At 31.8% G+C, this 27,114-nt stretch overlaps 1 protein-coding gene across 1 annotated transcript in view; it reads right to left on the minus strand.

Moving 5' to 3' along the window:
• The window catches only part of LOC108908807, a 62,926-nt gene extending 47,952 nt beyond the window's left edge, over positions 1-14,974 (minus strand). Inside the window, exon 1 of the mRNA XM_018712948.1 lies at positions 14,785-14,974. Coding sequence (XP_018568464.1) covers positions 14,785-14,813 — 29 coding nt within the window. The 5' untranslated portion in view covers positions 14,814-14,974. The remainder of the gene's footprint in view (positions 1-14,784) is intronic.
• Between the last annotated feature and the right edge of the window lie 12,140 nt (positions 14,975-27,114).

Consider the following 27,114-nt stretch of genomic DNA (forward strand, 5'->3'; position numbering starts at 1 on the left):
GCACGCTTGTGGTTCATAAGTATTGTGTTTTCGACTAAGCGATTCTTTCCTGTTCTATTTTCACTCTTGTAAAATTTTTATTTCGGGCTTGGTTTATAAGATATCGTAATTTCCTTGAATATGTGAAATCTATTCATTTGCTATTACATAATTTCTCATAAACGACCAACTAAGTTTTATAAAAATATACCTGAGTGTTATCAACTCAGATGTATTTTTGACAACCGCCAAGTTAAATTTGCCATTATTATTTATTTATTTGTCTCTAGCATAAAATAAGTGGTTTCCGTTTCACAATTGTGAAAAAGAACTGTAAAAGGTTAAAACTATATATTTTCCGACATAATATGGTTTCTCTTGTTAATATATTTCAAGTTTTATTCGATTTTTTTATTAAATAAAGGAAACATTTAACCTAACCTCAAAGTAGATATTTACAATACATCTTTCTGAGAATGTTGAGTTTTAAGTGTCAAGTTTAATCTCATTCCCAAGGAAATAGCGATATCTCGAAAAGTAAAAAAATGAATAAATAAATAAATAAGAAACAGGTGCTTAGTATAAAGACAAAATTTTGTACCAAAGGCGTCTATTGAAAAAAAGTTGGGTGGTTAGTAAATGGCTGCTAGAAATCCTTTCCTCCGTTCGTGCTTCAATTTTTTTTTAACCAAAGTTAAACAAAAGGTGTAAAACTTGTTTTTAAATTTTAAATTTGACACTTTATCTTGAAACAGAACCTAAATTAAAAATGACATAAGGAAAATCCCATCCAGAGAATCTGCGTTTACCGGCTTGATCTACTTTTTTGTAACAACCTGTATATACTTTTATTTTTCCAGTTATAAATTTAATGGGGCAATTTTTGTAGCTTCTTTTATTGCTAGTGATGTTAAAGAAATCTCCATTTCACTGTTCACTTGTTTTTAATATACAGTTCCAAATTACTTTTAAATGTAAATGATGACATTTTAATTGAATTAATAACGATGACTTATTGCGGACTTGTTAAAATTTAGAAAAGAGGCCAAATTGAAGTTTCTATCTGTAGTTACGAGCCCAGGCTCATAATAGTTCGGCCGGTAATAATTTGTAACTATATTTTTGAAGATAATATTAAACTTAAAACAAAGGTGCAAAATTTAATCAAAACTATTACAACTATATTCAAAACTATACTTTTAAGTAGCTGAAACTGAAAATTATAATTAAATTACGTAAAGAAACAAATCAGTATAACAAAAAATGTATTTCACGTGGTAGGTCATAATAGTTCGGCCGCTTATCGTAATTGCCATGAAATCGAGCTGACTAGTTAAAACAAAGCAATTATGAAATATATCAACAAGACAGCTGTCAGTATTAGTTTCAAATCATATTTAAAGCATAATGCCTCGTGGTAAGCCCTTAAGTAAAGATTTTCGTTTGTCCATCATTAATGCCCATAAGAAAGGTATTTCGGCACGTCGAATTTCAGTTTCTCATTCTGTGCCGCGTTCTACCGTTCAAGACATTATCAATTTATATAAAACTACTAATGGAGTTGATCAAAAAATTAAAACCGGCCGACCATCTACAATTACAGAAGCAAATAAAAGAGCTTTACGGAGAATTGTGAAAACAAATCGGAGATCTAACACTAAAGAGATAACTGTTTTATGGAGAGAAAGTATAGCCAAGGATATTTCGTTGTCTACAACTAAAAGGACTATTAGAAAAATAGGATACAAATTTTATAAGGTAAAATTTATTCGTTTTTTTTTTGGTGAAACTGTTGGCATCCAATTTTTTTTTAACAGGCAAAAGAAAAGCCACTACTGACAACTTTACAAAAACGCAACAGACTAAAGTGGGCTCGGGAACATCAGAACTGGACTCAAAGACAGTGGTACAATATAATTTGGAGTGATGAGTCCAAGTTTGATGTTTGTGTGGGCGACTCCCGTAAAAGGGTGTTACGAACATCCAGCGAAGCATTCCATAATGACTGTCTAGTAAAAAAAGTAAAGTTCCCAGCATCAGTCATGATATGGGGTTGTATGTCTGCAAAAGGAGTGGGCAAATTACACTTCATCGATGGAATTGTTAACGCCCAAAAATATAAGGAGATATTGGAAGCAAGTTTTTTACCATCTATCGCGCAATGTGCAGCCGATGACGGTGACTTCATGTTCCAACAGGATGGTGCACCTTGCCATACTGCGAAAACTGTGAAGACGTGGTTTCAAGAACATAACATTCCTGTTCTAAAATGGACGTCTTCTAGTCCAGATTTGTCTCCAATCGAGACACTTTGGCACAACATGAAGAAGCAACTTCGAAAAAATCCAGCGCGGACAGTACCCGAATTAAAAGCTACTTTGCAAAATGTATGGAATAATATTCCACCAGAAGAGTGTGCACGACTTGTGGATACAATGCCCAGTAGAATTAAGGCGGTTATTGCTAATAAAGGCGACGTAACGCAATATTAGGTTTTGGCCGAACTATTATGACCCACCACGTGAAATACATTTTTGGTTATACTGATTTGTTTCTTTACGTAATTTAATTATAATTTTCAGTTTCAGCTACTTAAAAGTATAGTTTAGAATATAGTTGTAATAGTTTTGATTAAATTTTGCACCTTTGTTTTAAGTTTAATATTATCTTCAAAAATATAGTTTCAAATTACCGGCCGAACTATTATGAGCCTGGGCTCGTATAACTGAAGAGACATAATGAATATATTATAAGATCGTGCACAAAAAAATTATACGCACAAATGGGTGAAATGGATTATAACCTATAATTTATATAAATTAATTTTAATACATATATTTCGATAACGGAAATGAAATTCACATTTATAAAATTATGAATTGCATAAATATCTACGTCTTTCATTAAGTTTTTGCGACATGTGAGCTCATATTTATTATTTATATAATGGGAAAATTTGTTGGTCCGTGATTGTTTTGCCATAACAGTTCTTCGAAATGCCGCAAGATTTGAAGAATAACAAGCATCTAGTCCATTACCAATCGGACAAGGTCGGTGTATCTGGTCGAAATCGAAGTGTCAATCTCTGCCTCGATTTACATAACTGATCTACCTTTATCCGCGCCACCGATAAAAATAAATGCATTGCCCCCATTCCAGAGCCAAAATAAATAGCAGTGAATTAATTAATGACTAATAGCCTAACGAAAATATTTATTCTTTACTTTCGTTCTTGAAGGAAACCGTGACCCGCTCGTTTCTCTTTAAAAAAAAGCCCATTCACATAATACCGTGGTGTTTTTTTCTTTTGAATATCCATTATTTCATTACTGTTATTTTATTTTGCATTGGGCTTCCCAAATTTCGATCTCCTCTCATCCGTCATCAGGGAAGTTGAAAAGAAACAGTAAATTAATTAAAAAATTATTAATAATATTAAACAACTGGGTCAGCTTGACGTATATGCGCTAGTAAAATACGTCAAATACGAAATAATACGTTATTTACATTTCACTGTTGATATGTAATCTAATTTTTAGATTAGAGTTGACCGATAAAACCAAATAACATATAAGTAGTTGTATTAGTGTCTTACAATTAGTATATAATATTATGCACTAGAGAGTAAAGAAGGTCTAAGCTGAAATAATGGAGTAGGTATATTAAGAATCAGTGGCATTATTTTTTAATAATCTTTAATCGCATTTGAATCAAATCGTAGTGATTAAAAATTTAACAAATTGTTTTCTTAATAGTTTATTCCTCACAATGGCTTAGACCTGATACATGGGCAGTAAAAGAAGTTTGTATTTTACGTAGGTAGAAGGTAAATAGCCTTGAAGGGAAAATCATTTTAGTGTACTATGTTTATGCACTTATTTATTTAATAATTAAATTATTTTTTCCCGATATTTCTAGAATATGCCATATTTCTTATTTTCATGCTCTAAGAAACGTGGATATTATTTTATACTAATCTTAGAAATTTCGAAAAACGACAAATATACAGTGTGTCCCCGGATGGGGTACCGCACTCTTGTAAACTTTTTTATTGTTGATGTTTTTCTAAAAAAAGTTATTCTTGATAAAAAGCTTTGCTTATCTTGGGAAGCAATGGACAGTAATCAAATATGCAATAAAACATACAGCGTCCAATAACTTTGAAAATGTGAAACGTCAAGAAACATAAACCGACGGCGTGGCAACCAGCCCCGAAATTGTTGTCATTAACAACTGCCATGGTAGTCTGCAAATCAAATAAAAGTAGCTTTTCTAATTAAAAAATAGAAGTATTACAAATTAAAACTGGAATTAACAACAACAACAACAACAACGAAGCAAGTCCTATTCTTATAACCTCCAAGTAATACACATTTTTCTATTCGTTTATGGTGGCAACAGCTACCTGATTTTTTTTGCTTAAGTAAATCAATTTTATCGTTAAAATCGTTTGAATATACTTTTGCTTTAGGTATCCCCATAAGAAATAATCTAATGGGGACAAGTCGGGTGCCTGTGCAGGATAAGCTACCTATTAGTCCATAGCATTCGATCCACTTGTTAGGGAAGTGAACGTCAAGCCAGTTTCTCACTAGAAGTGTGGAATGTGCAGAGCATCCGTCTTATTGAAATATTAGTTTTCTCCTGAACTCTATAAAGATTTTCTTCCAAAAAGTAAGGACTCATAATTATTTCATGATATATTGTGCCACATCAGACATTTACATTTTTAAATTTTTGACTATGACTTATCAAAAGAAAGTTTGGAGTATCTTTAGCCTAGTATCTACAATTTTGAGAGGAAACCACGCCATTAGTTAGTTGTGAATGTTGATTCGTCAGTAAATAAAATATTGTGATGAAAAAATCTATTTTCAATCAATTTCTCGCTTATTGTTAAACAAAAGTCCAAATGACGACCATTATCTCCATCAAGCAATTTATAATTAAACACTGGTTTGAATTAATAGATTATGTTGTATACTAAAATTCTTTGAATATGACCTTTCCCATAACTACAACAGTAGCAGCATCGTTATCATTGTATTCTTTTGTTATCTTTTTAATATTTTTTACATCACCAGTGGTATCGAATTTTATAATTAGCTTCCGAACTGCTCTACGAGTTACAGTTACATTTGGATGTTTTCATTAAAAATTTGTATTGCATATCAATATGAAACATTACTGATTCCATAACATTAAAGATAAATTCGTTGCTCCAGGGTTAGCATTAGTTGACATTGAGAAGGAAATATCCACGATAATTACACAGCCCCACAAAAAAAAAGTGGCAGGTCTAAAAGACAAGACCACGGTATCCGTATAGTTTTGGGGTCGTTGAATCCGAATGCGGTGTCCGTTTGACACGATTAGCTCTGGTTTAAGGTCAGTTCAAGGTCAAATGTAGAAGATCAATTGCCAACAAACTAAACCTACGTATCTATACGTTTTTGGAGTCGCCGAATCCGAATCCGGTATTCGTTTGACTCGATCAGATCTGGTTTAAGTTCAGTTCAAGGCCAAATGTAAAGCCATTTATGTTGTTTGTATTTGATCCTATGTAAGACTATCCTCAAATTACGGCACTGTTGTTTCAATGTGCATTAGGTTTACAACATACATGTTTGAAGTGATTCATCCAACAATATTATTGTAGTACCCTAAGGAAAATTCTTCATCATTAGAAAAATATTCCTTATTTCTGTACTGATAGTAAAAAGCTTGCACTTTTCCGGCTTGCTTAATATTTTTTTAGCCATGATATTAGGAGTGCTCTCCATTCCATGCTCTCTGCTCCATTCTCTGCCAGGCCCAAATCTCGAACTTCATTTACTTTTTTTATGATATTGTTCCTGTCTTTTTCACAACGTGATATGGAATATATTCGTCATCACTAATATCACTAGCAATATCAGTGATAGTTTCATTGCCACCCAAATTTCTTCCTTCTTTAATATCTTGGTGAAACCTTTCTCTCTGCTCAAAAGTGTCTTTCGTATGTTGATTGATCTTTTTCTATTAGAAAGTATTTAATAGACCTGATCGCTTCAAACGGACATCAGATTCGGATTCAACGACCCCAAAAACGTATAGATATGTAAGTTTGCCTTGTTTTCAATTGATTATCCATATTTGACCTTGAACTGACCTCAACCCAGATCTGATTGAGTCAAACGGACATCAGATTTGGATTCGGCGTCTCCAAAAACGTATAGATACGTTGGTTGAGTTTGTTGACAATTTATTTTCTATATTTGACCTTGAACTGACCTTAAACCAGATTTAATCACGTCAAACGGACACCGGAGTCGAATTCGGTGACCCCAAAAACGTATAGATACATAGGTTTAGTTTGTTGACAATTGATTTTCTACATTTGACCTTGGACTGACCTTAAACCAGAGCTAATTGTGTCAAACGGACACCGGATTCGGATTCAGCGGCTCCAAAACCATAAGGATACCATGGTCTTGTCTTTCGGACCTGTCACTTTTTTTTGTGGGGCTGTGTTATGTAATATGTCTTTTTATTAGCAAAATGTCATTATTGTTCTTGTCTGACTAAATCCCGTATTTAAGCATTTCTTGAGTTCTCGAACAAATTTGGTAAATACAGCTTTTAATGAAAAAAAAAAGAAAATAAAGGCATTTACTTAAAGAAAATAAGAATAACTTTTTCTCGAAAAATCAACAACAGTACGGTACCCTATTCGGGGGCACACTGTATAAAAGGCAGCGCTAGTGCACAACAGGAGAGTTTTTGAATCGTCAAAGTTGTCAAAATTTTGTAAATCGTTACATAATAATTATGCTAAATAAAGAAAATTTGATAAAAATTGGTGTCACGATCAAGATTCTGAGGATTTTTTGAAAAATCAGGGAATGCTAGTCAGTACAAGATCTTAAGTGGACAAGATGAGGTCAATGCAGTCAGAATAGTGTGAGTTAAGATCTGATATAGAGACAGATCGCGATGCATTGAATGCACTAATTGTAAGATCTGATTTGAAGACAGAATAGGATGGACTGGATGCACTAAGATGAAGATAGAACAAGATGCATTGAAAGTTAATATGCCGAAGATGAGAGACAAACTCTAAAACGGGCAAGAAATCAAATACTTATAAGAAATGAAAGATGACATGAAGAAGCAATCAGATAATGAAGCCAGTATGATAAATAACACCAAGGCGGAAATAAATAACCCATTCGAAGACGTAGATAGCCATTTCGACAATATAGAGAAAGATTATATGAATAAAGAATTTGAAAAAGTTCTATGAAAATTGAACAACCTCGCTAAAGTTTTACGAAACTTCAGCTCACAGCTTATGACAATAAATCTTCTTGCCAAACCTGTATGAAAGAATTTGATACCGCAGCGAAAGTTAATAACTGGATTATCAGTGATAAAGCTACAGTCCTAGCAGTATAATTGAGAAGTGAGGCGTTAGATAGACACTATAATTTTGACATCCTATCAACGCTTAGAAATGAGATTTGGTGACAAACTTACAGCAGATCTGTAAGATCTCAAAGAAGAAATGAGAGTTTACAACAACATGTAGTCGATATAGTCCGTTTAGTTCACTCAGTGTATCTAACAGCCCTGCAGGACTTTATGTAGTCCAAGTATTTATTAACAGTGTGCGAGACTGAAACACTTGAGGCCGTTCGATTAGCCAGATGTAAGACAATCAATGAAGCGCTAGTCTATGGCATGGAATTTGAAGCTGTGGACCAAGTATCGAGGAGCACACCAGACTGAGGCATATAAACGTCAAGAGTCCAAGTAATCAGGAAACCAGTAAGCAACAATTATATTTCAAATAGAAAGTATGTATGTTGGCTGAGGTGAATGAGTTTTTCATAGGTTAGGTAGCAATTTTATTTTTATGAAACGTCAAAGTAATCAAAGTTTTGTAAATAATTGCATGATGCTAAATAATGGAAATTTGGTACACTAAGTAAATTATGTAAATGGCGAAATTTTACTCCCTGATATTAGTGATTGAAACAGTATTTTTAACAGGTATAGGAGTTGTATATCTTATATAGAAAACACATTACACAAGTAACAGAATACTATTTCTCTATGCATTAAATGTTATGTTCGTATGCTTAGCAACTTCGAATCAATAAATTGCTGCAAAATCTTGATTAATTTGAATTCGATGGGCATCATTCATAATTCTGTTCGTCTATTCGGAAATTTTCTTTGATATTTTTGAAGCATTGAAAATCATTTCTTTATACTCTCATTGCTATTGCTGAATTGTACTATAAAATTGAAACTTTTTTGCAGTAATAATAATTAAAAGTGACAAAGTATAGAAAATTGTTAAAAACTAACTAAGAATTTTCATCTTACTATGTAAAATAATGTGTTTTCATTTTGTATAACCCTTACGTTAATTAAATGATTTTGTTTACATAACCTACTATTGCTTTTTGTAAAATTTGAAATTTATCTTTTGCTTAAAACTGGATTCTAAACCGGATTCTTATTTTTTAACCTCCTGGTATGTCACCCCGTATATTTCTACAGAAATAATAAAACAGTTTTATCCCATACATCAAAGTCAATGCTTTTAGATATTTACCAAAATATTTTGAAATTGAGTAGAAGTAATAAAAAATAAATTCTCTTTTTGAAAATAATGAATTAAAAAAAAGTATTTCCAGTGGAAAAAATGTGTTAGGTAGAAAGAATCTTTGTCTAACGCCACTAAAAGGTGTTGTTAGTAATTCCAAAAAGGTTGCAAATATGGAAAATTTAGTAAAATTTTATGATCTCCCATAAGTCCCGATCTGATTTTCGGGGATTCTAATTAATTTATCATTTGTTAATTTACTTAAATTTAAATTTTTAAGAAGAATAATATTTTCTAATAAAACAAATAAAATTTTTTTTGACGATAACTATAGGACAAATGGCAATTTGGGAACGAAGTAATTGCTCTCATCGGGTGGATCGCATTTGTTTCAGAAGGTACAGAGGATACGCCATTAAAAAATATATTCTTTTTGATACCAAATACTTACATAAGTTAAAAAAGTAACATACCCAGAAGTTAATTATTTAAAATAAAAAGACTGTTTAGTATAACTAAAAAAAATACATACCTGACATACTGAAAGTAACATAATAATGCTACAAACTTTCAATAAGATTAGTTTTGTTCTTTTTTCTATCAATTAGAACAAAGAGCGGCTTCATTTGATAAAAATTGAGAAAACATTGTAGAATCGATCTGAATTAGCTTAATAACTTTAGCTACATTAAAGGTAAAAATTTAAAAAATCGTGAATATTTATTTCTCATTATCCCACGAATATTATCTTAATAACAACACTATTTTACACATTTTCCTTTAGATAATAACCAAACTTGATTATCGATTTATTCAAAAAAATCTCCTAGTGGCCCTCGAGATAAAAATTGACGTCAAGCAGGCATTGGTTTTTTCCAATATATATATTTTTAACCGATTATAGTTGCATAAAACTGCCAAATACCGGTAAGCTATCTTCGAAGATATTTCATGGTCTCTGTGTAACTGCAAATGTCGTACAGTAGGCATCTCTTGATTTACTGCAATTATATGTCCTTCATTGTCTCAACTTTTTTGCTTGTACTTTCTATTGATTATTTGACTTTTTTTATGCCTCTGTGTCTTCATATGTTGGTGAACTGTGAACCAGATCACAGCTAACAGCGAGGCTGTGAAAAATTTTCAGAACTGACATAATCAAAACAAACAAAAGAAAAAGAAGCAGATAGTAGTAGTAGATATCAATATTTTTTCTTAAAACGATTTTTAACGGACATGAAACATAGTTTTTTATCAACTAAACAATTTCCGGGTTGGTTGATACGTTTTTCGCACTTTTTTAAGTTTTGAGAAAGGTCTCGTTATTTTGTTTTGGAAGAATCTCTAAATTTGGAAAGTCCTCTGGCCTATGCAGTTGCCTCATGATCGTTACCTACATTTAAAATTTTATCAAATCTTACCATTCAATGGAAAATGAGTCACAGTCGATTTTGCTGAAATTGCAGTATGTTATAGTTTTTTACTTTCTGATCAAAAATTGTCATGGGCCCAAAATGATCCTATGAATAGTGTCAGAGATAAAGAGGGAGGTCTGAGTAAGCTTCACGAAGTTTCAAGTTAATGGAATCAAAAAGGCATGTAATAAATTTTGACCAGTAGATACAATGCTTTTGGGATCGCTGAACCTGAATTCGAGGATAGCTTAGCGATCTATGGTCACCTGGAGGTCGGTTGAAGGTCAAACTGAAGAAAAAACTTGTAGCCGCCCATGACAACTTTTGATCAGAAAGTCAAAAACTAACATACTGCAATTTCAACAAAACCGACTGGGAATCATTTTCCATTGATTTTGTGCGGATTGCTTTGAATCAAATGTTTTCATTTATTCAAAAAGTATACCTGATAAAATACAATTACCATGACATGGAAATATTCAATTTATCCTTCTGGCTATCTTTTGTTCAAATAAGCAATTGTGGAATTTGTGCTGGGTATTTTTAACAACACTCTGCCGGTAACAATATTCTTACCTTTGCCATGATTCTTAAGACATATCCGAGAATGCTGCCTGAAAAAATTTAAATTCTGCAGAAATGGACTACCCAAATCTGTAATAAGAGTTTCTCTGCGACATCAGTCGCCACTGACTTGTTTTGTTCTAATTTTACCTGTAAGCAGGATAAGGGAACTGAAATGTACTGTACTAAATTTCCGGACTTCGGCTTATCTTATAATAGTTCTAAAATAATGGAACGTAAATTGTATTTGTCTCCCAATCTCTGAATAAGGATGAATTGGCCGTGCAAAGCATTTTAGGTAAATTTCTCGCCTTATTTTGATTATGTTGGAGGAGGGAATTAGCCCTAAAGAGTATCGCAACGCTGCTATATACTACAATTTAACCAAACTTACCGTAGTCAAAAAACTAGTGAATCCGATGTGTTGCATTGTTGTAATCAAGTCTCAAGTCTTTAAAATTAAAATGGCGATTTTTGAAATGTCTTTTTATCTGGTAAGTGTTGCTAAATTAAATGTACCTATTCGCAAAATGCGGATTTAGATTGCAAATTTATAGTTGGAAGTCATTGAATTACAAAAACTGTTTTTTAAACTCTATTTTTTTTGACAAACTAACAAGATAACTTAATGGCATAACATTTTAATTCTCGTATAGAAATGTGTGAATGTGTTTGTGTTTCCGCAAGGCAGATCTTAATAAGCTATTGTATGATATGGAAGATTAAAAAAAAACATCCAAATAGAAGATCATGATTTATTTAATAATATTTCTGGTTTTTGCTTTTTTTTGGTGATAGACAATAGTTACGCACAATACTGTTCTATATTTGACATAAAATGGTAGAACCCAAAACACTTTGCGGTTGACTTAGGAATATATTGTCCTCTTCAAATAATTCTCACAACTTAGAAGCCTAAATTGAGTAATAAAAAACTATTGTTTTCTAAAGGGAAATTAAAAATAGGCCTCTTCTGTGTTTCTGGAAAATCGCAAGGTTCCCCACTTAAAAGTTGTACCATTCATACACTTGTCAAAGAAACTGTTTCCAAAAACTATTCTAAATTTAACCAAAATTGTCATTTTTGGGATACATGATATCAGTATTTGAACAATTACTTTAAGTGATATTTGCTAGCTCTTACAATGTGACATTTATATTTTGCTATATGTACCAAGACCAAAATCGCCACATTCACCTTAATCTAAATTTATGAAATAGAATTATACTCGATTTTGACCATAACTTGGAAGACTGAATTTAGTAATAAAGAACTATTCTAAAATGAAATTAAAAAATATGCATCTTCTGTCTTTCTAGGAAATTTCAAACCACAAACTGTTTCCAAAAACAATTTCACATTTAACCAAAATTGTTATTTTCAAGGTACCTGATATTATTTTTTGAACAATATTTGCTAGCTCTCACAATGTAATGTTTATATTCTGATATATGTACTAAGATCAAAATTACCACAATCACTTAAATCCAAATTTCCTATGAACAACCTTGTGAAACAGAATTATACTCGATTTTGACCATAACTTAGAAGACTGAATTGAGTAATAAAAAACTATTGTTTTCTAAATGGAAATTAAAAAATAGGCATCTTCCGTCTTCCTAGGAAAAGTTGATTCATTCATACATTTGCGACTTAGAGAAGAAAGTGTTTCCAAAAATTATTTCAAATTTAACTAAAATTGTCAATTTCAGGATACAGGACATTATTTTTTGAACAATTACTTTAATTAATATTTGAAACTACTACTTGCAACGCCTTTTGTCTGCTGAACCATCAATACTTTTCCATTTTCAAATTTGATATTTTGGGCGTTGATATGCACTTCATAAAAAATCAACGGATTAAAAACGGGAAAGCCAAAAACCAAACGTAGATTATTAACTCCTGTCGGTGTCATAATTATCATAACATAAATCACTTCAGTATCGATTATAGATTATAGACGCTCATGTAGGATTTATGTATATAATTGCTGGGCTATTTTTAGATTTCTATTTACGCAACAAAAATTATTATATCGATTAAAATTATCTTAATAATCTTTTTTTTTACATACCAAAGAGTGAAGAGTGAGTAATTTAACATCAAAGCAAGGCATGCGCGGCCAATGTATTAATAAAAGTAAGCGTATACAGGGTCTTTCAAATAAAATGGTCATTGACTTCGTAGACCATTTTTTACAAAAGGAATACGTTTGATATAGATTGTAATTTTATGAAAAATTGTACTCACAAAATGTAGTGTAGTGAATGATTTACATTGTCTAGTGATCTTAGAGAGTATGATAACCTTAATGAGGTTGAGAAATTTAATACGCACGTTTATTTTATTTCAGTTATTAGGATAATTAATTTAATAAACATTAAATAAAAGAATCTTTATACAGGATCAAATTCTGTCCTAAGGATAAATTCAGTTGAAATGTATTTGGTTGTGAAAATAAGGGGTCATCATAAATGTGGGTCATTGAGCAAAATTTATCCAGGACACAAAATATAAAATCAGGTATAGTCCAAGATAACAAAATATTATAAATCAAGTAATATTTCATAATTAATCTATTGATCATTATATTATTTTTAAAACTTACTAATTTTGTTATACTTTCGAATACGATAAAACAAATTATCACTGGTTTTGTACTGAGATAAACAATCCAATGTATTTTTTTTATTTGCCAAAAAAAGTTTTATCAAACTACATATTACAAAATAATTTACGTCAGATATATATTTAGAAAAGGGTGTATAATAATTTTCAAACAATATGCCGATTTTTTCTTTCGTCTTCCATTTCCAAAAATAAAAGATTCTGTAATGTCAAAAATAATTCTAAACGATCTGTTACAATTTGTTTAGCAAAAACGGCAGGCATAAGAATTTTAATTGTTTAACTACCTATTAATAAATAATTACTAATTTTTTAAAATATATAGGTATACACAGTGTGACTCAATAAAAACAAGGACTTCCTTCTAAAATGATTTTGGATGCACAATTCGAATGAATTTTTATTTATGCGTAGTGGCCTTTTTGATATCCTTGTTAAACTATCTACGATGATCCAATTGAGAATTCATGTACTGTTACAACTTTTTTAGAAGTGATTTTTGAATATTTTATTAAAAATCAGGCCGAGTATTAATCAGCAGAATAACTTCTATACGAATCTAAAATTTAAATTTTTGTTTCAGTTTAAAAATGTACAAGGTGTTGGAAATGCCTGGAGTTGAAAATTTAGCCAATTCTTGAAACTGATGGATACAAATTTTCCAGTCTTAATAAGCAGGGTTAGTAATTAGAACTTTTCATATTCCACAATTTCCAAAGCTACCTAGATTTTAAACTTACATGGAAACTGCATAAATTAATCAAGTTCCTTTAAGAATGTTGTGCATTACAAATCAATGAAATTTCAAATATAAGGGTTTTAAGAGCAATTTTTATAAAAATATCCCTACAGCGATTTTCCAAAAAAGTCACTTCTAAAAACGTAGAAGGCCATGGATTGCCAACTGGATCTTCATCAAGTGTATGTAGAAGGCCACTTTATACATACAAAATTTCATCCAAATCTTTCATCTTAGAAGGGTTTTCTGATCTTTAGCGGGTAATACAATACAATAAAAGCATTAAACATTTTCTTCTTAAAAAACACTGAAATCACTCCTTGATATAGAAATTAATTTAGACAAATATAACCAAAATTATCAGTTTACGAACAGGTAAAGAAAAACAATTATTTCTCCAAATTTAATAATCCTGTAATAACAATATAACAATCTTTAATATACTGTAGCAATATTTCCTTACAATGTTTAAATAGAAATTTGAATATACATACTATATTCATATTACAACCTTTTTTATAATCAAGGCCCTATACAAATATACCGTTCTTATAAAGACTGCTTAAAACAGCCCATTATTGCAAAAAAGATTATCTACACTAAGAAAACAGTTATAAAATATAAGTATCTCCAGCTGATACCAATCTGGATACCTATTATAACTAACTGAAATCAATGAAATCATATTTAATACCAAAGATCAGTTGCGTTACTAAATTGAAAACATTATATTTATTTATAATGTAAAAAATGATTAATAAATTTGTTATGTAACATTAATTTTATCAATTTAGTTCATAAAATTGCAATATCCTTTACATTTGCCTTGTACATTTTTTAAATAAAAAGATTTACTCACGTAATGTCGCCACACTGTATTCTTTCCATAATTAAAGAGGCACTCACACAGTAAAGTCACAACTTCACTGGCTGTTAATCATAGATATTCTGAATATCAAAATCTTGCTATTTTGAATTTAAATAGTGTAGCATCCTAATTACTCTACTAAATGCAAGATAAAATCTGAACAAGCAAATAATCAGCCATAAATCTTTTTTTGGAAATCGTACCACCCCGCTTTAAGGACCGGATTAGTTTATTTGTTGCAAATGTTCTGTCTACAATAAGTATACTGTCTCTATTTCGTGACCATTGACGCAGGTAGTTCAGTTTCCTTAGTATCTCGAACAAACTTATTGAAGCCTGTTATCTCCTCTTAATGAATTTATTGTGTACTCATTTTGCGTAAATTAATGAAATAGGAGGAATTTTATCATGCGCTGTCTATGATCCGGCACTGAGAGAGTTCAAAAAAATTAATAATTTATGAATAATTCTATTGTATTATTTTCCTGAACAAGAGAAGCCGATGGACAATGGGTAAAAGTACGTATCAAGGTTTAGTTTTTTTGGGGGGAAAATATTAAGTTGGAAAAGTAACTGTTTTCTAATTAAAAATTATAATAGTGAAGTTAGTGATGTAGAAAGATTTACGTAACAACGTTTTTAAAACTGTTATTAGATACTTCTTTTAATAAAGGTTTTCCTTGATTGTATATGTCTAAAGAAGCTAACGGAAATACTAACTTAGTAACTTTAAGTTTTTGTTCTATTCTAAGTCTCTTTATATCGCTACCAATTTATATATCAAAAATATTTGATTGAAATACGTGAATTCCAAAAGGAATAACTATCTGTAAGACGAATCCATTTCCAAATTTCTAAGACCTATTTTGAAATTTTTTCACCAAAAATATTTGTTTTAAATGGTGATAAAGAAAGGAATAATTTTTCAGTAGTGCCATTAACAATGTACCTGCAAACTGCAGAAAACTCCAAAATATGAAATAAATTAGGAGGACAATAAGAATTGAAACCGTAATTACTTGATAACTTTGGATAATATTTTTTTTGTTAACCGTTTCAAATTGAACCTTTGATGTCAGTGAAAACTATTGTCAGTAACTATACCTATGTTCATTATTAATATTAACAATAAATAAATTTCAACTTTTAAACAAGATGCATAAAATACACCTTTTTAAAAAAACGGTAATAAAGAATTACAGATATCTTGAAAAACGGCGTCTTCTATCATAATTAATTTTCTGAAATATGAGAATATTAATGCACTTTAGTGGCGCAATAGTAATAATTTTAATTTCTTAATTATGTTGTAAATCTTAAAGTTAAATATTATACAGGGTGTCCCACTAAGGTCGGCGAGATACGATATTAGGGAAAGTATAGGCCCTAGGACTTCGCAAAAAAATTTTGATCAATAAATCAACCAAGAGAAATCGCTGGAAATAGTTTTCAAGTCCGTAGCTCGACCGCTGGGGGGCGCAATCTACATACCAAAACATAGAGTTGAATTTTTCTCAGAAATGTTTCCTATTCAGGTATATAAAATAGTAAAAATATGGATAGCCGGATTCATTGCCCATAACTTTTGTTATTTTCATTTTGTTCTATCTCTCGACACAAAGGGTGGGAGAAGCCCCTAATGTCTGATCAGAAAAATGCATTTTTTTAAGTATTGGCTCATCAAAAACCTATAGTGTTCTACCTCATTGGAAAGGTCTTTTCATGCTTTATCTCGTGGTGAAATCGTAAATTGAATTTTTCTAATCAGATATTAGGGACTTCCCCCACCTTTTCTGTCGAGAAATAGAACAAAATGTCAATAATAAAAGTTATGCATTATCCGGCTCTTCCCTTTTTGGTCGATTTATTAATCAATTTTTTTTTATCAAAGCTCTAGGGCCTATACTTTCTCTAATATCGTACCTCGCCGACCTTAGTAAAACACCCTGTACTATAATGCAGCTTCCATATTTCAGATAATGTAGCGTTAAATTTTTGGGTCAATCTACGACAAGATACCATTTAAGATATTTTTCATTATGTGTATTTCAAGCAATAATCATTATCCAGATAGACCACAGTCATTAGTCATTTATTGCGATGTTCCGGTCGATTTATTAATATTTTTTTTTTCTCGAAGCTCTAGGGCCTATACTTTCTCTAATATCGTACCTCGCCGAACTTAGTAAAACACCCTGTACTATAATATAGCTTCCATATTCCAGATAATGTAGCGTTAATTTTTTGGTTCAATATACGACACCAACATACCATTTAAGATATTTTTCATTATGTTTTTTTCAAGCAATCATTATCCAGATAGACGACAGTCATTAGTCATTTATTGCGGTGTTCCGACATGCTTTAGATACTGGCAGTGTTATTCCTCGTCCTCAACGAGAACTATCTTTTTAAATGTAAAATTTTCTTACTGGTATCGTCTCTTGTCTTTCAATTTAATTTTTTTGTAAAATTTGTAAGAGACCTGTGACAGCAACATATTTCTTCTTTTTTTGTAACTTTATATGAGAAATAGTTTCACGGAATTTGTTTAAAATAAATTGTTGCACGTCCACATGTAATTCAGATCAGTGGCGATTCTTGACTTCCATACCAGGGAGGGCGAAAATATTAAGGTTCAAAGTATTGAAAAAAAATCAAATATATTGAACAGATTTTTTTAAGTACTATTGAAATATAGGACAAATGTGCTCGACATTATTTTTTATAGTGCGAGTCTATTCTTCTGCTTTATTCCGAAATAAACTTTTCAATTACTTTTTCATTAAAGTTTCGTATTTCTCGCACCATTGATTTTTAAGATCTACAAAATTTAACATTTTTTTGGAAGCAGAAACTTTAATATATTTTTCCGAAGGATTTATGTGCGCTGAATCCGAATCTGGCAGCAGAATTGCTCTATCACGTCAGGTTTTTGATATTCTAACCCAAAAGTGCAAAAAAACACTGTTTTTCGTCATATTTGAGGTTATGTAGTAATGCCATCTAGTTCTTTTTCAAAAAACCAATACATTGAATCTAAAAGTACAAGGCTCCCTCCTTCGAATGCCGTTGAGTTTGCTCAAATATCTTTTTTTTTCGTTGAGATATCACATGTTGAAATTTTTAAGTTTCTCAGTTTCTTAATATGTGAAAATCTACTAAGGATCCCTTAGACATCAAGCTGTGCGATTGCAATTCAGAAACTTCATACCCATACGGTTTGTGGGTTTGGAGTTGGTGGGCTTGGGGTTTGTAAGCTTGGAGTTTGGAGGTTCGGGTTTTGTGGGATTGGGGTTTGTGGGTTTAGGGATTGTGGGTTTGGGGTTTGTGGGTTTGTGGATTTGGAGTTTGTGAGTTTGAGTTCGTATGTATTGAAGGTTTCTGAGTATGAAGTTTCTGAACAACAATCAACTGTTTGACGTCTAAGGGATCCTTAGTAGATTTTCGCATATTAAGAAACTGATAAACTTAGAAATTTGATATCTCACCGAAAAAAAAAAGATATTTGAGCAAACTCAATGGCATTTGAAAGAGGGAGCCTTGTACTTTTAAATTTTATGCATTTTAAAAAAAATTGGGTTGATTGAGCATTAAGACCCTTCATTTTTCTTCTGTCTTGTAATAACTGACCTCATTGTCGTCGTTCCCACATTCACATGACATACGGTAGGGAAGAACCTTACACCTATTCTCTGTAATACTTTGGCAATGCAGTCGGTTGCATTATGAACGTAATGCAGATATGCTACCTGCTGATCTTGGTTCAATTTGCCACAAAATCACGCTTTATTGCTTTTTAACAAATCATTATCTTTTAGGTTCCGCTCACAGCTCAGAAACTATTTACCGTTAGTATCGGCAGGAGATCGGTGTCAATTTGATCATTTGGTAGAAATGTTAAACATTATAGTTCTAAAATAGAAGTGAAAAGTTTCGTCTAGATAGGAGACAGCAGGCCTTGTGCATTAACAATTTAAGGTTTCAATATCAGAATATAAGTAAATTGTTAGCAAGAACTAAAATGTAATACATACAACCTACTTCGTGGCTAGTTATTGTGAAATGGTTAACTAAATTTATAATTGTTAAGGTTGCTGTAACATAGTGTTAGTATTACTTCATTTAAAACATTTAATGATTTATTTGACAAAAAAGAGAACGAAAATATTTTCTGATTATTAAATCCATTCCAATTTTTAGACTCAGCAGACCAGAAAACGTTATTTTATAGTTGACCCTTCACCTGCCGTTATGCAAATGAAATGAAATAATGATTTATATGAGTACTCGATTTATATTTTAATTATAATTACATATTACCAGTTGATGTACTTTAAAATCTTCTGTTGCTAGTAACAGCGAATATTTAAAGGTATAGGAAAACCACAGTTATAAAATTCATTATCTTTATACTGTGACGAAACTACACCAACTAAAAATTAAAATATTTCACTTTGATCTCTTGCTGGTAAATTATGCGCTCTGTAATCAACCTCACTGACGTATTTCATTTTATATTTTTATATGTTACACACAGAACCGGCTATTAAATAATAAACCTAATACTTATTATTTTATTCCGGTTACACAAATAATTACTCTATATTTATTTTTATAACGCAATGTTTTTTTGGATGAATTGCGTCTAATTTTTATGCGGTGGTTTTATAAAAATTTTATATCTAATAATAACCGCTGACAATATAGCTTCTCTCTAGCTATATTTTCTGTGGTACAGATTTAATCTAATAAAAAAAAAGTTTTCTATAGAGGGTATTTTACCACTTCAGTTCCTTTCAATGATGTTGAATATTTGTAACGAATAGATATTGTTTCGACAGTTATTTACTGTAAAGAGAATAACGATTTATTAAATGTTAATGTTTCTGTTATTTAGAAACTTTTGAGAGACATCAATAAACTATTAAAATTTATTGTTTTGATTAAATATCTCATCAGCATTTCTAAAAAATTATTGTTGATTTGGTGTTGAAAAAATTTGTAGAGGAATACGATTCAATAAATCAAATATTTCGAGCCGTAGTAACTGATTTTTGCACGTAAACGTTGATTAAAAATTATTTTGTTTAGTATAACTCCTCAATATCTTAAATATAGGGTGATTTCACTATAAATACAGAAGCTGCAGGAAGAGCTAAAAAAATTGCTAAAAAATGGGATGTTCAAGTTTCCAAAAAAAATTATATTTTCATATTGTGCAGAACGATTTGAATAAAATTTACTAAAGCGTATTCACTTAATTAGACTTTTTATTGAATGTAATATTAACCTCATGGCATCAACCAGCGGCGTGCTACTGAAGGTACCGCTCAGTTTTCCCCAAAAAAAAATACGCCAGTGGCGTTTTTTTTTTTGTAGAAATAATGTCAAATTCAGACACTGTTACGTTAAGTGGATGAGAAGTGTTTCTTGGTATAGTAGCGGCCGTTTAGGAGATAATTTACTTATTTGCTGACCACAATGCGCAAATTTAATCAACATACTCATATTTGTTTGAAATCCTTCTGCAAAAATTGATTATTTTGTCTGCATTATCAGTTAGTAAGCTTTAAGATGTTCTAGTTTTAGTATTTTAACTCGTTTTATTTATTTATTCCTTGGGCTTATGAACACGAGACGAATTGTGGCAAAGAATAGAGGAAAATTGTAATCTCCTCAGGAAAAATCATGGCATGATAAGTTCCTTTATAAACAGCCTGATTAGAAGATATCAAAAGTACATAGATGTGGCAGGACTTCGTTTTGAACAATTACTGTAGGAGTATTTACTTAATTACTTACTCGACCTAATGGTAATGTTATTTTATTTAGTTTGATATTTTTTCAGAAATAAAATTATTTCCACAAAAAACCTCCATTCATCTCTTGGGAAAAGTTGGAGAACGCTTTAGTAGCACGGCACTGGTTAAAACCAGGAGGTTTTCATCAAATAAACAGATTAATTTATTAGGAAAATTCAATAAAACGTAAAAACAAGCCCAAATATCTCCTAAACTATTAAAAAACACCAAGAAACATTTTTCATTCATTTAACATAACAGTACCCGAATCTAATATTATTTCTACAAAAAACCGCCAGCGGCGTATTTTTTTCTTGGGAAAAGAGGGCGGCACCTCCAGTAGCACGCCACTGGTTAAAGCCATGAGATTAATATTACATTCAATAAAAGGTCTAATTAAGTAAATACGCTGTGGTAAATTTCATTAGATTCCATAAGCGCATTATGAAGATATGGTAGAAAATATATATTTTTTGTAACCTTTAACACCCTGTACCTTGAACACCGAGTCTCGCAGGAAAAGAGTTTATAGAGCAAACTCTACTTATTTTTTGGTAATTAATCTAGTTCTGCAGTTTCTGTATTTAAAGTGAAATCACCCTATATATTTATTTTTTTACAACATTGAAATAAACTATTGGCCTACTAAGAATTAGAACTTCCCTCTATTTTTTGTTGAGTTACGCACGATTCGAATGATAATTTTAATACCTATCGAATGGCCTTCTAGTTATACACATGATATGCTTTCATCTAGAAGTAGTTTTTGGGAAAATTAGTAAACACATTTTCTTATTTCTAGCCACGTAGTATACGTCAAATTTCGTAAATTTATAATGCGGCATATTTTTTATACGGACTGAAGATTTCAATTTTTTTTAGTTTCACTACGATATGCCCTAGTAAAAATTATAAGAACACTTTAAATGCAGACTATTGATTACACAGCCACACATAAAAAAAGTTGTCTGTACTTTTCATGCGTCATATGTTAGCCGTTGCCTCCTGATCACGAATCCGGTTTAAAATTGAGCTATCACATCATAGAAATTTCCTAACCTCAAAAAAAGAGGTCAAAAATAGCAAATATTCACGAAAAAGTGCTAGGAAAAATAATAAAAAAAATTTTCCTATATTCAAATGATCATTTATATGGTTAAGACCCCGCCGAACGTGAATCCTCGGTCAGAATTGATGGTTCTTTTTCTAACCTCAAAAAAACGGGTCAATTAAGGTCAGATATCACAAATTTTCAAAAAATAACAGATTCGCATCAAATTTGATATACGGGGGTTTTCGGGGTCACTGATCACGGATCCGAGGTCAATTTTACAAAATTCAAGATGGCGGATCCAAAATGGCAGACCGAAATTTCAAAAAATAACCCATTCATACTAAATTTGGCATACGGGAGTTTTCGGGGCCGCTGATCACGGATCCTAGGTGCATTTTGCAAAATTCAAGATGGCGGATCCGAGATGGCCGACCAAATTTTCAAAAAATAACACATTCCCGTCAAATTTGGTATACGGGGGTTTTCGGGGTCGCTGATTACGAATTCGAGGTCAGAATTGCGAAATTCATTTAGTAATATTTTTGTTTACTTTATACTTGAGTACACAATCATGTTTTAACCTTCTTAAAGTGCATAGGTAATTGATTACATTTTTAGAAATTAATGTTGTAAATCTGATCTCGGATTCGTGACCAGTGATCCCGAAAACTCCCGTATACCAAATTTGGCGCGAATCTGTTATTTTTTGAAAATTCGTGATATCTGACCTTAATTGGCCAGTTTTTTTGAAGTTAGAAAAAAAAACATCAATTCTGACCGAGGATTCACGTTCGGCGGTGTCTTAACCATATAAATGAACATTTGAATATAGAAAAAATATTTTTTTGGATTTTTCCTAGAACCTTTCCGTCAATTTTTGCTATTTTTACCTGTTTTTAGAGGTTAGGAAATTCCTGTGATGTGATAGATCAATTCTGACACCGGATTCGTGATCAGAAGGCGAAAATACTACAGATAACATATGTCGCATGAAAAGTACAGACAACTTTTTTTGTGTGTGGCTGTTATCAATCAAAATCAGCAGCATCAGTAATTGACAAATTTTTCAACTTCAGGAATTTCCAAAGTGTTCTAAATTTTTCAACTGAAACGAAAATTTCATAAATTTTAAACCTGTTCCAAAATATATTCTGAATTAAGAATCGATCGAGAAATTTTTCCCAAAAGTCGCTCATAAAAAAATCTCAGCAGGTCATATATTGCCAATTATTTCATCGGTACTTGTTCACAAGGTTCTTTATATCAGGAGGTGAAAAATTACGGATTTGGTTCAAAATACGGTTTTTTCCTATCAAGTTTAATTGTTCAGATATCAAGGTTGATATATTTCAAACAAAACATTTTATTGTTTTTGACAATTTTCTATTAATTATTATTGTTCCGGTAATGGTTATGCTTTAGAAAGTTATCAAGAGTATCAGAGAAGATTTCCGAATAGACACCCGCTACCTCGCCGGGTATTTTTCGATGTTTTTCAGAGATTTCAGCAGTGTGGAATTGCTAATTGTAATACTGACGAAGTAGTAATCGATGCAGCGCGCGCGCGCCAATATCCTTAGCTGGATATATGACCACGGATGGAGAGGGGTCGAGCGGGATTATCGCTCTTTACCCACGATCAATGCAGCGCTTGACGATTCAGCTATTAATACAAGAAGAATTACTACAAGTTTCTCATAACTTCACTAGAAGGATTTCACACAGATAAATGTAGCACCCATACAATTTTCGACGTGTTTATTATAATCAGGAAATGAAGAGCGAAAATTAGCATTATCACAGTGACTTCTCCAACAACACAAAGAAAATTTTAATTTTCTTAGTTCCATTTTGTGCTCCGACGAAGCTACTTTTACAAAAAATGATCACAATGAGCGTGTATGATCAATACAAAATCCTCACGCATACAGGAGACACAATTCTCAACTTGCAGGAGTTATTGGACGTTCCGTTTGAACCGCGCGATGTAGCATCAACACGATGAGGCTTGTCAGTGCTACAAGAGATGTTGAATGCTGGACCACCATTTTCGTACAAGTGGATACACAGACGCAGCCCAGTTAAATGGACTGCTAGAGCGATAGATCTTAACCCACCGGATTATTATTTTTTGGTCCCATAAAGCAAATAATTTGATAATAATAAGTAATAAACAATTACAAAACAGAATTATGAATGATGCCAAAAAAATTCAAATCAATTAGAATCTTGGTGCAGTTACAGTTGATTGAATCGAACTATTCGAACATAAACTATGTAAAATAATTCGTGTTTCGCCTGTTTTGCTTAAAGCTGGATTCTGAACCAAATCCATATTTTTTATTATGTATCACCATGTATAGAAAAATAATCATTCAAATTGTGCGATCCAAAAATATATTAACAGAGTGCCCTTGTTCTTAGTGGGCTATATTAAATAAAAAATAGAGATTTAAATACATAAGTATATTATTTTTTTAAATAAATTACTATTATTATCAAGAACAAAAGGAATACATTTATAAACTAATTTCTTAATTGGTTATTTTCAAAATCGTTCTGGACAGTTTTGGAATATTACTATTTGTTTATTTGATAAACAAATGATTTGGTTCCCTATACTAAATTCGAAAAGCTGCTAACTTTAACCCCCTCTCGAAAAGTTTGCCAAAGTGTCCCAATTATTCAGTTGCAACCACGGAAGATCGAATTCTCTTTTATTTCAATGTGTAGCAAATATTCGTTTTCATTCGACAGTGTCAAGCTAAGAGTGATGCAATTTCCCTGACTTATGTAATTCATAGTTGACATTTTGTTAGTTGTCTTCTGCAAGGGCTCAGATCTCCTTCGCATGGACCTGGTCCGGTCTTCAGTTCCATTATTATCGATGGTCTTCTTCCATTCATTTCCTCAAAGCATGCTAATGGCACTTTTAGCAACTATAAACAATCCTAAACAATTTTTGTAGTTCAGTTTGTTTAAACTTAAGGCCCTTAATTTCAGTTTGGCTTTCATAGAGATTCTAGGTAGGTAGGTAAACCCATTCGGAAAAAATGGGTACATTTTTTGCTGGCTATATTAGAAATAAGACTACCTCTGGTGTCTACTTTGTTATCTATGCCTAAAATATTCATAAACCTGTTTTCTCAGTGTCAACTTCTATTCTCCGCGATTCTCTATCCAAACCTTAAAAGTCCTTTATGGGACTTGAATTCTGTGAGATCTTATGTCTTATTAAAATATAATTTTTTTTTTCCATAGTTGCAAAAACCAAATTAAATTAAAACAGTAGATACTAAAAAAGTACTGTCACAGATTGTCAGATCTCCTTAAAATACTGTAATATATCAGCGGATTGTCCGAACAAATTTTGGATCGTAAGTTCGATAGTGCCCTAGGGCTGTCGCTGGACAGAAATTATTGGAGTCGCGACCACTTTTTATCGCTTTTCGGGTCATGAACTGTATAGAACTGTTGGGTCGATGTGTTTGCTGTTCAGACCTGGTCCAGTTACAGACAAATGGATAAGTTTAGTAGTGTTCGGGTAAATAAATAAAAACAATCAGTAAGTAGTATAAAAAAGAATCGTTTCAGCTCGTTTCAAAACCTACATTCTTACCGTTTAGAATATCCTCATAACGAATGTTATTTGAAACTAGGGTTTATTAAAACATATATTTCTCCATCTGTTTCTCTTATTACACTATTTATGGTATCTCTGTTACTTTATCTGAGAGTAAACATGTTCTCAAGTGGTGGTCTACCTCAACACCTCTTCAATTCTCTTATCGCCTATCTTATTCCCAAAAAATATGTGCTTCAAGTCAAGAGTTCGACGTTACGTCAATGTCATCTGATATCTATGGATTGAGAATAGTTAAAATGTGATTACTATCTAAATCTGCAGCAGATAAGTGCTAATTGTCTTGGTGGTTGAAATGTCAAAATAAAGTGGAATCATGTCCTCAAATGATGGGTAATTCATGCGATCTTTAACTGAGGCAAAAAAAATTAAATAAGACTAAACAGATACTGCAAAAATACTTTCTCGTATTTAATTCATATTCGTGGCTACAAGCCTTGTATGTACAGTAGGTATCTTAGAAGTCGAGATAAGTAATGTGCTCCAATTTAAATTTTTTGTAGAAAATGACATGATTGCTAAATTTATTTTTACATTTTTACACCTACTGTAAATGGGCCTTGTCATTGTAAGAACGATATTAAAAACAAGTAAATGTATTTAGCAAATAAAAATAATTTGTTGCTAGAAAATATAGAGCCTAATAGAAAATAATTAATATAAGAGAAGTCATCCTACGATTTAAAAAAAGGAACATTATCTAAATGACATAATACGAAACCAGGGATAAAGAAATAGTTGCAGCATGTTTTTTAAATGTCACTGATACTGAGTACCTACTAACACAAAACATTACTTTATACACAATGTACTTCCTCTTCGTGATGATACGACCACAGACAATATAGCGTATCGCTAAAGACTGCTACTTAAATGCTGGAAATTGGCAACCCGGAATGGAAGCAGGGTCTCCTTAGCCGGCTTCCAGCTATAAAATTTAGCGTGGTAACTCTTCTACTTGATAATAGGCGGCAGTTCCAGCGGTGGCTTTGTTGCCAAATAATAACTGCTAAATAAATGTAATGCTTTCAATTATGTAATTAAAGAGATAGGGAACTTATCTTGTGTTTGGAAATCACATTTGCCTTAAATGTTAAATAAATTAAATCAAGTTAGAATTAAAACTATGAATTTACCTAATTAATTATTTATTTTATATATCACCTTGGAATGGGAAAATTCAAAAACTCGAAATTAATGTTTTTAGATTTGTGCGCCGACTTCCAATATGGTACGATATTAACTCCTATGTTTAAAAAAACTGCATTATACAGGTTGTGTATCCTTAGATGGGTACTGCCTCTTATTGTTGATTTCTTTAGGTGCTGTTGATAGGTAAAATAATTATTGACACAAGTGTTGCATATCATGGATGTCATTGGTAGTGCTCATATTTGTGACATAAGGTGTTCAAAAAAATTAACACAATGCAAAATTGCTGGAACCTCAAGGAGGAGCGTTCGCTACTGCTGTTGCAATTTTTGACTAACTTTTTTGTTTTTCGACATACTGACTTCGGACCTTTTCCATTCAACGCAGAGCTGACACAGGACCGGGGTGTGGGGAGAATTTTTCAATTATTTTTTCGATTTAACGCACCGTTTCCGAGTTATACGGCCTTTTTACTATAACACGACATACCTCTTGTTTCCAAAATTTATTTTCGACATACGGAGTTCGGACCTTTTGCGTTCAACGCAGAAGGAACATACAGAACCCGGGAGGAAGGGGTTGAAATTTTTCAATTATTTTTTCGATTCAACGCACCGTTTCCGAGTTATAAACACTTTTTTATCCTATGACGTCACACACCGTTGGTC

The sequence above is a fragment of the Anoplophora glabripennis genome, unplaced genomic scaffold, assembly GCF_000390285.2.
Source record: "Anoplophora glabripennis isolate ALB-LARVAE unplaced genomic scaffold, Agla_2.0 scaffold274, whole genome shotgun sequence".
NCBI lineage: Eukaryota > Metazoa > Arthropoda > Insecta > Coleoptera > Cerambycidae > Anoplophora > Anoplophora glabripennis.